Below are 14,477 nucleotides of genomic sequence, written 5' to 3' on the forward strand. Positions count from 1 at the left end.
GGTGACAAAGCACAAGCCATTAATCCATCTGCTGCTTTTAAAAAAATAACACATGGAACATTTAGGGTCTTTTAGGAAAACACACACAGACATTCGCAGAGAATGTTACAACACCTACTCTGAGACTGCTTTCGCTCCCCAGTCAAAGACGTTCCCAGCAAGAAGTCCTTTCACCAGAGCAAACTGCCTCTCCTCCCAGCCTAACAAGTCCAAAGATTCAATGACACTCTGGTAACATTTCAAAGCAATGCCGTTTTCCTTCTGTTTTACCTGCAAGAGAGAACAACACGCAAGGTGATGCATAGAGGAAGGAAAAAGCAAAACTCCTTTAACAGCACCCTTATTCCCAAAGTCACCCCTCCAAACACTCTCCTTTCGCATGAAGGCCTCCAACGAGTCAATGAATAATCAAAGCTGGTTTGTTGTTGTTACGTCCCTTCAAGTCAGTTACGACTTATGGCGACTCTATGAATCAGCGACCTCCAAGAGCATCTGTCATGAACCACCCTGTTCAGATCTTGTCAGTTCAGGTCTGTGGCTTCCTTTATGGAATCAATCCACCTCTTGTTTGGCCTTCCTCTTTTTCTACTCCCTGCTGTTTTTCCCAGCATTATTGTCTGTTCTAGTGAATCATGTCTTCTCATGATGTGTCCAAAGTATGATCACCGCAGTTTCATCATTTTAGCTGGTGTGAACACATAAAAAGAGCTATTTCTCCCAGGATGATATGTATTTTTTAAATTGCTCAAAAAGCTCAGAGCAGAATGTTTCCAGATCGCAGCAGTAACATCTTCTCTACAAAGCAACAATGTGAGCTTGGTGCTGGGAAGATCAATGAGACTGGAAAGCTTGAGACAGGGCTTTCTTCGTAGTGGCTCCATGGTTATGGAACACCTGAACGCATTACGCTTAGCCTCTGCTGTATAGGCTTTCAAATAGGCTTTGAAAAGCTTCTCTCTTTTAGGCTAACCTCCCCCAAGAGTGTTTCTGTGAATCTGACTTTGCGATTCTCAGCTGTTTATTCTTATTTATTGGAATCCTGGTAGGCTTGAGATCTGGAGTGGGGAATCTTTGTCCCTCCAGATGTTGATGAGCAACATCAGCCCTAGCAAGCATGGGCAATGAACTGGGATGATGGGAGTTGTAGCTCAACAACGTATGGAGGGCAAAATGTTACCCACACCTGCTTTAGAAGACCTCTCTACCCGGTCCTTGGGCCCGCCTTACTAGCCTTGCTTCACACCCCAAGATTTTCTTGCCTGGCTGGAATGGGCCCTTGAACTCTGATAATGCTTCTTGCTTGTCAAAGTGGAGGATTGACAGGGGTGTGTAAGTGTGTAGAAGCTAGCAAAAGTTTACGCAGCTAAAATGGACATTTGCTGCTCCAGTCACTTTCACCTCTGGCCCCATCCACCACTGCCATGTGGCCCTCGGAAGGCTGCTCAGAAGGGAATGCGGCCCTTGGGAGTTGGGGGTAATGCTTGGCAGTGGCTCCGCTCCTACTTGGTGGGTCATCAACAGAAGGTGGTGCTTGGGGAACACTGCTCGACACCCTGGACTCTCCATTGTGGAGTCCCACAGGGATCGGTACTGTCCCCCATGCTTTTCAACATCTATATGAAGCCGCTGGGTGCAGTCATCAGGAGTTTTGGAGTGCGTTGTCACCAGTACGCTGATGACACGCAACTCTATTTCTCCTTTTCATCTTCCTCAGGTGAGGCTGTTAACGTACTAAACCGTTGCCTGGCCGCGATAATGGATTGGATGGGAGCTAACAGACTGAAGCTTAATCCAGACAAGACCGAGACGCTGTTAGTGAGTGCCTTCTCTGCCCAGATGGTGGATGTTCACCCTGTTCTGGACGGGGTTACACTCCCCTTGAAAGAACAGGTTCGTAGCTTGGGAGTTCTTATCGACTCTTCCTTGTCTCTTGAGGCTCAGGTAGCCTCAGTGGCAAGGAATGCTTTCTACCATCTCCGATTGGTAGCCCAGCTACATCCCTATCTGGACAGTGATGACCTCGCCTCAGTCGTTCATGCTCTGGTAACTTCTAGATTGGACTACTGCAATGCGCTCTACGTTGGGCTGCCCTTGAAGACAGTTCGGAAACTACAGTTAGTCCAGAATGCAGCGGCCAGATTGTTGACGTGGACAAGAAGGTCCGCTCATATTACACCCGTTCTGGCTCGTCTGCACTGGCTTACTATTTGTTTCCGGGCTAAAGTGCTGGTTTTGACCTATAAAGCCTTACACGGCATGGGACTGCAATACCTGGTGGAGCGCCTCTCCCAATATGAAACTACCCGTACACTGCGCTCAACATCTAAGGCCCTCCTCCGAGTACCATCCCATCGAGAAGCTCGGAGGGTGGTGACTAGAAATAGGGCCTTTTCGGTTGTGGCTCCCGAATTATGGAATGGTCTTCCCGATGAGGTGCGCCTGGCGCCGACGCTGCTATCTTTTCAGCGCCAGGTGAAAACCTTTTTATATTCCCAGGCATTTTAATGTGTATTATTATATGTATTGTTGTATTTTGTTACTGTTTGATTATTTTTGTTTACCTTTGTTGGTTTGATTCTATTGTATTATTGTATTTATATATTCCTGATTGCTTTATTTTATGTACACCGCCCAGAGAGCCCTTGGGCTTAGGGCGGTATATAAATTAAATAAAATAAATAAAATAAATAAATAAAGGTTCCCCCACCCCTGCTTTAGAACTATAATGCTAAACTGCCAACTCACTGTATGGAACGCCAATTTGATGAGCCTAACTTATCTATACATCTTTTTTCCACCTACGCCGCTTTACAAGGCAAACTAGAATACATTAAGAAAATAAGTAATATTTAAAGCTCTGCAATCTGCAAATTGTTTGTTCCAGATAGCACATTTTGGCCAAAGCGATTGTCTGAAAAACAAAAAAGTTCTAACCCGTAGTTGAAGACCCAAGAAAGTTTTCATGGCCAAGGGAGAGGACCCTGTTTCCAGTGAGGCACTGGAATAAATCTAGACATCCCGAATATAGCTCTCAATATTCTGTTCCAGATGTATTTGACATATTCTTGAGGTCTGAAGCCCTCAGATCACTGAGATATACAGAGAATGTGGCGGAACTTTAGAGGTAAAAGCTGTTTTTCCTTGTCATTCACCAAAAAAAGTAAGAACCCCCATTGATGGTTTGTTCAACTTAAAAGCTTTGCTGATTTCACAAGAGGTTTTCAGGAATGCGAGGCAGCAAACAACATTCCAAACGCAGCGATGAGACTTACCTTGGAATAGGGATCTGGGAAGTTGAACTCATTCAAACAATGCTCTCTGGTATCCAGCAAACTTCTAACGGTTAAGGTGCCATAGGCACTGCGGAAAAGAAAGAAAGAGGAAAGGATAGGTCAGCTGCCTGGAGGAATACAGAGAGTTGTTTGAGAAGGGCTATAGCTCAGTGGCAGAGCGCCTGCTTGGCATGCAGAAGGTCCCAAGTTCAATCCCCACTGGCATCTCCAGGTAGGGCTGGGAGTGTCCCGTCTGAAACCCCAGAGAGCTGCTGCCAGTCAGTGTAGACAATACTGAGCTAGAGGGAGCAATGGTCTGACTCGGGATAAACCCGCTTTCTGTGTTCCCAGGATAACTGATTGCAACATTTCCTATGGTATTTACATCTGTTTCCCACCTCACAGCCATCAGCGCAGCGTCCAAGCATCTCAAGATAACCTCACAAAGTTTCCCATAGTTTACAAAAATGTAAAGATTGGGTTGCACCCAATGCTAGTCCTACTCTGGGTAGGCCAACTGACATTAATGGACATGGCTAACTTTGGTCCATTCATTTCCATGGGTCGACTTGGGTAAAATTTAGTTGGATGCAACCCATGGCTCCCAAATACTATGTTTCCTCAATGCCCGGATGTCTTCTCAGTGCTTGCTTGGGGCTCTCTGCTTCTTCCCTGCCGCCTTTACACACCAGCGATGAAGACCTTTGGCCCGTCCAGTTGTTGGTGATCGCCAGCTCCCAAGCAGTCCCTGCCGTCAGGGTTGATGAGAATTGTAGTCTAACAGCATCTGGAGAGCCACAGGTCTGCCGCCCTTGATTTACACCATTGCTATGGATGTGGTGTAGTGCGGTGTAGCAGTTAAAATGTTGGACTATTGACCTGGGAGACCAGGGATCGAATCCCCACCCGGCCACGAAGCTCACTGGGTGACCTTGGGCCAGTCACTGCCTCTCAGCCTCAGAGGAAGGCAATGGCAAACCCCCTCTGAATACCACTTACCATGAAAGCCCTATTCATGGGGTCGCCGTAAGTCGGGATCGGCTTGAAGGCGGTCCATTTCCATTTTCCACGACGCAATATAAAAAGCTACATCTGGTACTGCAGAGACAAGCCTAGTCTGGAATAAGGGATGGTTTGCTTGGGAGCATCGGGTGTCCTATGTAAATTGGGGTAGTGCATCAGCTCGGAGACTGAGCTGGGGAAACCGCTCGTTTTAAGCCACTTCTCAGGGGGAGGGCCGTAGTACAGTGGTATCGTATCTGCTTTGCATGCAAAAGATCCCAGGTTCAGCCTCTGGCATCGCCCGGTAGGACTGAGAATGTCCCCTGCCTGAAACCCCGGAGAGCTGCTGCCAGTCAGGGTGGACAATACTGAGCTAGATGGACCAATGATCTGACTCTGTATAAAGCAGCTTCCTAGGTTCACTACGCAGCCTTCTGCACAATGACTTTGCATTCAACACTGCCTCCACACTCCATGCGCGGCGGATCATTATTCTACCGTACGTATGCAAGATCTTGAAAAAGCAAGTACAGGGTGTCCCGAAACTGCCCTCTGCGCCATGCCAACGTGACACTAATGGCGGTACAAGGCACACTGCACCATGAAGGGTGGATCTATAGGTCACCTGAGAGGGGCCGAGCGGGATGACTTGTGGGTATCACACAGACTGCAGGATAGAAGACACGCCAACCAGTCACTTAGACTGGTGGGTGCAGATCTGCGGGCGATGGGGTCACCCACCCCTGCGGTAAAGTGTGACGTGACCCAAGTGTGTGCTTTTAGGGTTGCCGCGCCAGTTCTCTGCAAACCCCGACGTTGCCCTTCTCTCCTCAGCCTTTCCAAATGAGCCTGCTTAACCCTGCAGTTGCTAATCCTTGCTGGTTTTTACATCGTTTAATGATTGGTATCGTGTTTTACATCCTGCTTCTAAGCTTCGCTTGTTAGGATGGTTTATTGTTTGGTAATATTTTATAGCCAGGCGGAGTTGCCTTTTCAGTTGGAGATCATAAGCGGCTTTGGGGAGGAAGATCCTGAAGCCGCGAGGCGGAGGTTTTTAAAATAAACAAAACAGAAGCGCTGAAGGAGCAGGAAGTGGGAGTTGAATGGAGGCAGACTCAGGAGAGACAAAAGGAAGCGCTGCTTCACCCAGCATATAAATTATGTAATTAATTACCACTGGATATGGCAACAGCCACCAATTAACGAAACGCATTCATGGAAGAGACGTTATATGTGGCTACAAGCCCTGATGCCTGTATGCTTTCTCTCCAGTCGGCTTCTGAACTACCAGTTGCTGGAAAGCCTAAGCAGGAAAGAGAATGATTGTCCTGCTTGTGAGTTTCTCATATAAATCTGGTTCAGGGGTGTGGACCTTAAAGGGACTAAATTCAGCTTTCTATCAGGCCCTTGGAACTGTCTCCAGGCCACACTACCTCCCCAGTCGCACTGGCTGGAGGATAGACCGGGGCATGCGAGTGTGTGTAGAAATTGGCCTACTACACAAACATTACATTCATTGCTCCGCCCACGTTTGCCTCTGGCCACACCAACCACTGGCTTGTTGCCTCTGGAAGGTTTCCCAAAGGGCATGCTACCCATGGGCTGAAAAAGGTTCCCCATCTGGGATCTAGCCGGCCACTGCAATAACTAGAAGAGAAGCCCTGCTGGATCCGGGCAGTGGCCCATGTAGTCCATCACTTTGTTCTCACAGTGGCCAACCAGATGCCTTAGGGAAGCCGGCCAGCAGGAACGGAGCGCAAGAGTGATTTCCTCGCTTGTCATTCCCACTAACTGGTACTCAGAGGCACACTGCCTCCAGCAGTGAAGATACAACTTGGCTACTGTGGCTAGTAGCCATGGACAGCCTTCTCCTCTATGAATGTGTCAAATCCAGAGATTCCCAAACTGCGGTCCATGGGAGTTTCACTCCAACAGTCCGCAGCACGGCTGTGGATTTGGGGTTGCGTTGAATAATCTTACTGACTGTAAATCACATTTTTGAGGCTCCCTTCATTTCTTATTATGATTTGACTTCTACGGAATGACAGTTATGACAGGTGGGGGGAAAAAATAATTGAGCGGTCCACCAAGACCCTCAGCAATTTTCTATTGGTTCATGGGAGGAGCGGAAGAGTTTGAGAACCGCTGGTCTACTCCTCTTTTTGAAGCCATCCATAAAAAGTAGTCCCACAGGTGGAATGATTCTGGATTCGACTGTGGTACAAAGCGCATCGCGGTGCTTAAAATGTGGATGAGCTTTGCCAGAGGCACGACGTTCCAGCTAAGTGCCCTGCCCCGACTTACAAAGGCTGTTGCCTGAGCGTCTGAAGCTTGTCCCAGTACTTCTGCCGGAACTTCTCCGCCCGCTCAGCTGCATCGACGGAATCTGGCTGGCTGGCCGCAGCCCGCTTCGCCACCTGGCGAGGGAAACAGGAAAGCAGAGCGAGAGGGTGAGCATGCCAGGGACGTCAGCGGCGCCTCCGACGCCTCGTGGCTCTTTTCGTTAGAGCTGGAAGCAAACTGAAATGTCAGAGCTAACCCTCAGTGACTGCAAAGCCAGGAGGCAAGACTAAATCAGTCCTCTGGTTTTTAAGACAGCAGCTGCCGGAAATAAAAGCAACAAAATGCAGAGAAGAGCCAAGGTGGCAGAAAGACCCCTGATGCTTTTTTAGTTATTATTATTTGCTCTCTCCAAGGGTCCACAAATACTGGCTTAGTGTGCCACCTAACTCAGGGATGGGCAACCGATGGGATGGGGGCCGAATGTGGCCCTCTAGATCTCTCTATTGGGCCCTCAGGTCTCTCTTTCCAGGGCACACCTCCTGCCTAGCCAAACCCCCTATTCCCCAGGATACACCTCCCATCAGCCCGTTTTGCACCATCCTTGAGTGATTCTGGCCAGCTGGAATGTGCCCTTGGGACTCCCAGAATGCCTTGTGCTTGCCTGGATAGAGGACAGAGAGGGGCATGTGAATGTGCGGAGAAACTTAAAAGCCTACTTAAAATGCTTTTGCTTCTGGTCCTGCCCACTACTGGTATGTGCCCCCCCCCGACGGTTGCCCAGAATCCCCCATCCTCGAGCTAGCTTCTCTGTCTGCAACGTGCCAAAACCTCTTCGATTTGCAAAGACGGTTTGCTGGGGGACGTTCACTCCTTCGCACTGATGTGTGGAGAAGACGACGCTGCAGAGAAGAGCCGTCGCTCAGTGGTAGAGCATTTGCTTTGCATGCAGAAGGACCCAGACTCAATCCCCCACATCTCCAGGCAGGGTAGGGAAAAACTCCTGTCTGAAACCCCAGACAGCCGTTGCCAATTAGGATCACCGATCTGGGCAGACCAGTGATCTGATTTGGTACGAGGGAACTTCTTAAGGAGAGCCTTGCTAGAGTCAAGTGAACCCCTATCTAATTCAGGATCCTGTTTCCCCGCAGGGGCTAACCAGATCCTTCTGACATTCCTTTGCCTTTTCTTAACTTTCTCCCAATCGCAGCGGAAGGAAGAACTCAGAGGAGGGGCGTGTGCGATCTTGGATGCCCTCAAAAGGCTAAGGAGATTTGTTCCATCAGAACACACCTCTAAGAGTGCTCTCTTTCCCGTGCTTTCAGAGGTGTCGTTCACAAAGAGCATCCCCCCAAAGGTTTATGCTTCAGGAGTATGCAGCTCCCTTAAAAAAAGTTCAACTGGGTTTTTAAAATTCAAAAAAGCCCACACAAGATGTGGAAAGACACAAGAGAGGCACCTTTACAATTATATTGCAGAGTAAGCTTAAACACAAAATCTCAGTTTAAGCCCATTGAGTTTCCACAGGCGCTCCTATAGACTTGCTGAACATCCATGCGCTCAAGTAGGAAATCAGTGATCCTGTACAAATCCACGCAATCTCCACATTTTATGAATGCCCCTTACCCCATCCAAGGCCTCCTCGAAGCACGAGAGCCAGTACTTCCTTGCCATGGCATCATCTGTGAGGTCAACGGTGTCAGGGACATAAGTGGACGGGTCCTTCAGCAGGGGAAGATTCACAAGCGTGCGCTCCAAACGATCCATTTCCAACATGTCAAACTTGGGAAGGGAGGAAAAGGGTTGTGATCAGTGCAATATGAATAGGCCACGCAGGTGGCCATAGCTCTAGGGTAGGCGCAGTTTATCCCTGGAATAACTTGGGGAAAAAACCAGAGTGGGCATGCCTCCTTTAAACAAAGTAGCTGCAATATAGCATTAACTACATGATCTTCAAGCCTCATTGGTTACATCTCAGTAAATGGTACAGAAATAGCCCTGGCTCCAGTTTAGTTGTAGCAAGCTGCCTTATGTCAGATAAGACCATCGGTTCAACTGGCTTACCAATGTTTATACAGAAAAGCAAATAAAGTCAAGGTCTAATCAGACATTATATGATTCTAAAAATATATATAGAAATAAATAGTTGAAAAAAATAGTCTGGGCTATTAGCCGACAGAATACACAATAACTCAACAAGAGAAGCTCTCCGAACAGATGTCGCTGATGAAGACTTGAATCAAGTCAAAACGCGTTTGGCATATTTTGCGTCGTATCTGAGATCTGTCATGCATCTTATCTTTGCCTTTTATCTTTCCGTATTTGTACACCTCTGCAGTTTGTTTCCGTGTGGTCATTGGGAGTGTATGTACACTTTGTCTATAGAGCTAACAATTCACATTGCACCCTGTGTAGTAAAGTGCACCTGCATTTGAAACTGGGAATTACTAGATTAGATGCTGGACTAGATGGGCCTCTGGCCCGATCCAGCGGGGCTCTTATCATCCGTGCAGCCCTGTCCCAAGGAGACTCACTGTGCCGCTCCTTTCTCGCTGCATGGGGCAGATATCTGGCGACGTGCTCATGAGTCCAGAACTGCCAGCATAGTTTTCTCCCCAGCTGTACTGATTTGGATCTACAAGATTATTTTGGGGGGGGGGGGAGAGAGAGAAAAGAAGACATTAACTGAATGTAAGAGAACAATGGGCATTCACATTCTCTCCTTCCAGGCTCATATTCAAACAACAAAAGCGATCAGCATCTGAAGGCAAGGTATCTTAGACCATAAAAATGAGGTTTAAAGAAGGCGCGGGAAACCTTCGACCCTCCTGTTGCTGAACGCCAGTGCCTGTCATCCCTGGCCACCGGCCACGCTTGCTAAGGCTGATGGGAGCTGTTATTCAGCAACATGGGGAGGGCCAAAGGCTCCCCACACATGGCATAAAGAGCAGCTTCCATTAAGAAAAGGAAGTTTAAAAGGGGTGGGGAGGAAAGGAATGGAAGTTACAGATCGGGTATACTGATTACAACGATCCGATGATGGAAGAACTTATTTCTGCATAGGAAACGACACACAAAACATAGTCAGGGTCACAAAGGGATTGAAGCCGAGCCCTCGCCAGCAGGAAAGCTTTAAGGGCTTGGGGAAAACCAGGATTACTTCTGGTGAATGCCTGGAGGCTCTCTAGTCCTCGGAGTTTTATATCTGGCGAGCAAATCACAAGGGCATGTAAGCAAAATGGAGTTTGGGAGCAGGGGCGGAGAGAGAAGAGGAGAAACAATTATAGTGATCCTCTCCACAAAACAGTAAAGGCATGAACAAAAAGTCTTAATACGCTGGCAGGGTTGTGGGGAGGAGGATGCAGGGAGCCGAGATGACAATCTGATGTCCTGTTGGCTGATTATCCCAGTCCCAACAGGGCCTCGCTAGGGGAGAAGTCAGAGCTGGAGGCCTGACTTTTCCCCTTCTTTTTCCCAAGCAGGAGGTGGCGGTGCCAATTTTTGGTGCAAACAGACGGGACAAGGAGCCGGCCAAAAAACTTTTTTTTTCAAATAAACCCGCTGCAGTAAATGGAGTGAGAAATTGAGAGCTCTGTGCCCAGAAGCCTAAAGAATCGCTCAGAGCAGGGGGCAGGAGGGAGACTTGGTTTTTTCCTGGCAGGGGGGTCAGACTCCCCGCAGAGACTCGTTAACTTTTTTCAGAAGGCTACAGCGGGCTTCTGTACTTACTGTCTTGTTCGGCACCTTTCAGAAAGGCCCCAATGGCTCCCAGGTAGCCTTCGTGTCGCAGAAACAAGGCCTGAACCTCTCCCTGCCATTAAAAAAAAAATACAAAATGAAGCATTTGAGCTGGGATGGCCTCCCAATAGCTCAAAGTAAAGCTCTTTTGCATTGCTGCGTTTACAACTCTAATAAAAAGGGTAAGCGCAGATTGTAAGCTGCAACCCCACATTTGGGTGGGAATTCTATTTCGACATCATCAATTCTGCAAGGCTACCAAGGACACAGTGCAGAAGCCGGCGGAGGCTGACAGGGCCGGGCAGAGGAACCCTCCTCCCAGGTCAGGGTAAAGAGGGTTTGGATTAGTAGCTGGTGGAATCCGCTCCAGGTTTTAATCCAAACTTTCAAAGGCACCTTGGACAGCTCATTCAAGGTTCAGACTAGAATGCAGAGCAGATTCCACTGCACCACTGAAATGGAGCCACCAGCCGCCATTGACATATGCCCTTTATTAAACAAGTACTATTTTCTTGACTTGGGGAGCCTTGCTATGGCAAGAGTCTGAGAATCCTTGGGGGTTTAGAGAGCTCTGAAGATGTTACAGCAATTCCATTTGGGGAAACTACTCCTCCAAATAGGCCAGGTTTTATTATAGCTTGCAAAAACAGGTATACTTAGAAATAAATAAAATAACTGCTTCTCTAGACTGAAATGGCTCAAATCTTTTAACAGGCATTATTAAGCCCCGGCAAGTTCAAAGGTCGGATTGTAGCCTTTGTGCTTTACATAATCCAGGCACGGGGGAGCTGTGGCCTGCCAGATATTGTTGGGGCTCCCAACTCCCATCAGCCCCAGCAAACATAGCCAAAGGTCAGGGATGATGGGACATGGAGTCTAGAAACATCTACAAAGCAACAGGTTCCCCACTAAAACTCTCTCATACATGCATTTTTCAGTCATTTCCTGAACACTAAAACCTCCTATTCCTGTTCTATCTTCTACAAGCTTCCTGAAAGAGTGATAAAAAAAAACACATTTCACTACCTTGGAGAAGAAATTAATACTGTAAGTAATTGTGCGCATGGTGACCGGATGCCCCCGAATGAAAAAGCCCCCAAAATATATTTTGTCGAGGTTATGGAGTTTGGCATAGAGGCAAGCCAGCTGCCCGATATCATTGCTGATCATATGCAGTAAGCTTTTTGCCATGTCTTCTTTGGAAAATTCTGAAAAGAGGGGGGAAAGAGAGAGATAAAAGGAGGGGTGAGCAATCTCTGGCCCTTGACATGATTTCATGTCGCCTTTGTCATAATTTTAAAAGCCCTCTGCAAACTATCAGTTCGCATATCTGAGAACACCAGCCTGCTAGGTGGGGGTAAAGGAAATGCAGTTCCCGACACAAGCAAGATTGCTGAATGCTGAATTAAAGGGACAATCGTACCTAAGAGAACTCATGTAGATGAATAAAGATGGATCTACATTCTTTCTGAACTCAGTTGGTTTTCGAGAATGAATTGGGGATAAATCCACCAACAATTCTGGGGCTAGGTTTGGCTAATTTCTTGCAAATTCTTCGGAATCAGGAGACTAAGGGTTGCATCTAATGCTAGTCCTACACAGAGCAGACCCATAACGGACAACACTAACTCTGTCCATGGACCTACTCTGAGTAAAACTTGGTTGGATATGCAACCCTATTTCCACTATTTGTTTTAAAAGACTGACAGAACAAGACAGCAACTCAGTGAACAAACCAATGGATGCTTTTGCAGGTTTCATCGCTGCACTAGCACTATGAAGCCTGTTCTCAAGTGGTACCTTTATCTGCTGTGGCGGATTTTCCAAAACTACTGGCAATTAAGTTTCCACTTAGCCCGAGAGTCTGGTAGGCCCCGCCATAGACATCCTTCACCAGCATGTCGACGTTTGTATGGCGGCCCTTTGAAGCAAGCTGCAGCAACTCATCAAATTTCTGAAACACACACACACGTCACTTGAGCATCTCTTGACAAGAGAGATAATTCTTATCCACACCTGTCATTCTGCAGATCACACTTGAGACAGAGGAACCTAGAAAGCTGCCTTGGTATAAGGTGACAGTGGAGTCAGGCCATTCTTCCATCTAGCTCAGTATTGTCTACACTGACTGGCAGCAGCTCTCCAGGGTTTCAGGCAGGGGTCTTTCTCAGGCCTACCAGGAGATGCTGGGGATTGAACCTGGGACCTTCTGCATGCAAAGCAGATGCTATACCACTGAGCTATGGCCTTTCCCCAATAAAAATAATGGTGCCACCCCCCCACCCACCCCCCAAAAAGAAATTGTGATCCATTTGTAAAAATGGCACAAGTTTGATCTGGCTTCTCCTAACCTAACAAGGAGTATTTTCCAGGTGCAAAAAAATAAGAAACAACACCTAGCAATTGACTAAATTAAGTTGTCTTAACTGGCTTCCAGTTAACTTCAAAACTATTTCATCCCCATTTTTTTCTCCTAAATCCTGTTGTTATTGGGAGACTAATAGAGCACATTACAAAATAAATAAATAAATACATGTCAACAAATCAAGGGAGGAGCATTCAGTCATGGGGACCCCACACCCGAGGCTGTTAAGTCCAGACCCAGATTGACAACCCAGTGAGAATGAGACCTTGGGCTAGGAAGCACACCACCAACCAAATTCAATCTGCCCTCATGCAGCCCACAACTGCCTGTCTTCTTTCTTACAAATGGCCCACCGGGTGGCATTGGCAGTGAGCTTAGTCTCAGTGTCGCCCTTGTAGAACTCAGCAGGGAGGAGGAAGATGGGGACGAAACTGGAATTCGTTGGTTCCGCCTGTCATTGGCTCTGGCGCCACCTACTGTTGGCCTCCCTTCCTTCTGTCCTTACAGTCCCAATGGGCACCAGCCTCCACTGCTAGCAACACATCCACCCATTGTACCCTCTGGTATTACCTTGGTTTTTGTAAGCAATGCACCAAGACCCCAGAAAGTCCCGCCTCCGATTGAGCTTCCTCCAATCCACTCAAATTTATCCTCCGTCTCCACCTATCAAGGGCAAGAGCAGCACACACAAGATCACAGCTACAATATATTTTACATGAACGCATCTGGTTGGACATGTGTTTCCCCTGGGGAGATTTCAAATAACTGGGATTGGAGAAAGAAAAGTTCTGATTAGCACAGCATGAACAGACTAGGCAGGTGAACTGTGCAAACACGCACGGTTTACTCCTGGAATAACTTGGGTACCTATGCTTTTAGGGGCCAAAATAAATACACCATCAACAAACGTATTTAGGAGTGGGGGAAAGAAATATCTGTTTTAGGAAGTGTTCTGTTTTTGCCTCCTCAACTATTATAGTAGTTTCCAAGCAGAATGTTATAGAATCAACAAAGCAAAGCAGCAGGAAGATCTTCAGTTGGAAAGAAAACGAAGACAGAAGACAGCATCTTTTAAAGCAGGGTGGGGAAACTTTTTTCTGATGGAGGACCGCATTCCTTTCTGGGCAATCTTCTGGGGGCCACATGCCATAGGCGGGCAGGGCCAAGGCAAAAGTGGGAGGAGCAATGAATGTAAATTATACCTTTGTACAATAGGCTAGTCTCTACACACACACACCCCTCTGCATCCTGATAAGCAAGAGGCATTATCAGAATTCAAGGACATGTTCTAGCCAGGCAAACACACTCAAGGGCCAGTGAAGGCGTAGCCTGAGGACAGTCCCAAGGGCCTGATGAACAGGCCTGGAGGGCCAGATTCAGTCCTTGGGCCTGAGGTACCCCATCCCCATTTGAATGATAAATGGCATTTAGACGGTCAACCAACAGCCAGATTAAAGCCATCAACTGTTCCTTTATCTGGCTGAACTACACTTTTAACACATCCAAAGCGAGCATTAACCGTTAAGCAGATTTTACACACCTTCACTACAGAAACTCCCGAGCCGATATTGACTAGCAAATAAGGGAAAATGTGTGGGTGGTTCATCTGAAATCGGAACTCCGGGTCCGCGTCCTTCAGGTATGCAAATGCCTCGTGGGGGATGTTCTTTAGCACAAAGTTACACCCCTTAATTAGGCAGGTCATGACATCTTCTTTATCTAACCTACAAGGGGGAAAAGTGAACCAAAAATGGAGGTTTTTGCTGGAATTATCAACAGTGCCCAATGGCTTCTTCGCGATAAGCACCTACGGCTTCTTC

At 47.4% G+C, this 14,477-nt stretch overlaps 1 protein-coding gene across 1 annotated transcript in view; it reads right to left on the reverse strand.

Annotated features, from left to right (window-relative positions):
- PANK4 (pantothenate kinase 4 (inactive)) overlaps positions 1-14,477 on the reverse strand; it is a 32,902-nt gene that overhangs the window by 9,406 nt on the left and 9,019 nt on the right. Inside the window, exons 4-13 of the mRNA XM_061601206.1 lie at positions 14,198-14,381; positions 13,228-13,320; positions 12,093-12,246; positions 11,319-11,500; positions 10,284-10,365; positions 9,089-9,189; positions 8,181-8,336; positions 6,579-6,691; positions 3,273-3,360; positions 119-270 (exon numbers count right to left, since the gene is read on the reverse strand). Coding sequence (XP_061457190.1) covers positions 119-270; positions 3,273-3,360; positions 6,579-6,691; positions 8,181-8,336; positions 9,089-9,189; positions 10,284-10,365; positions 11,319-11,500; positions 12,093-12,246; positions 13,228-13,320; positions 14,198-14,381 — 1,305 coding nt within the window. The remainder of the gene's footprint in view (positions 1-118; positions 271-3,272; positions 3,361-6,578; positions 6,692-8,180; positions 8,337-9,088; positions 9,190-10,283; positions 10,366-11,318; positions 11,501-12,092; positions 12,247-13,227; positions 13,321-14,197; positions 14,382-14,477) is intronic.

Source organism: Rhineura floridana, chromosome 18 (assembly GCF_030035675.1).
Source record: "Rhineura floridana isolate rRhiFlo1 chromosome 18, rRhiFlo1.hap2, whole genome shotgun sequence".
Lineage (NCBI taxonomy): Eukaryota > Metazoa > Chordata > Lepidosauria > Squamata > Rhineuridae > Rhineura > Rhineura floridana.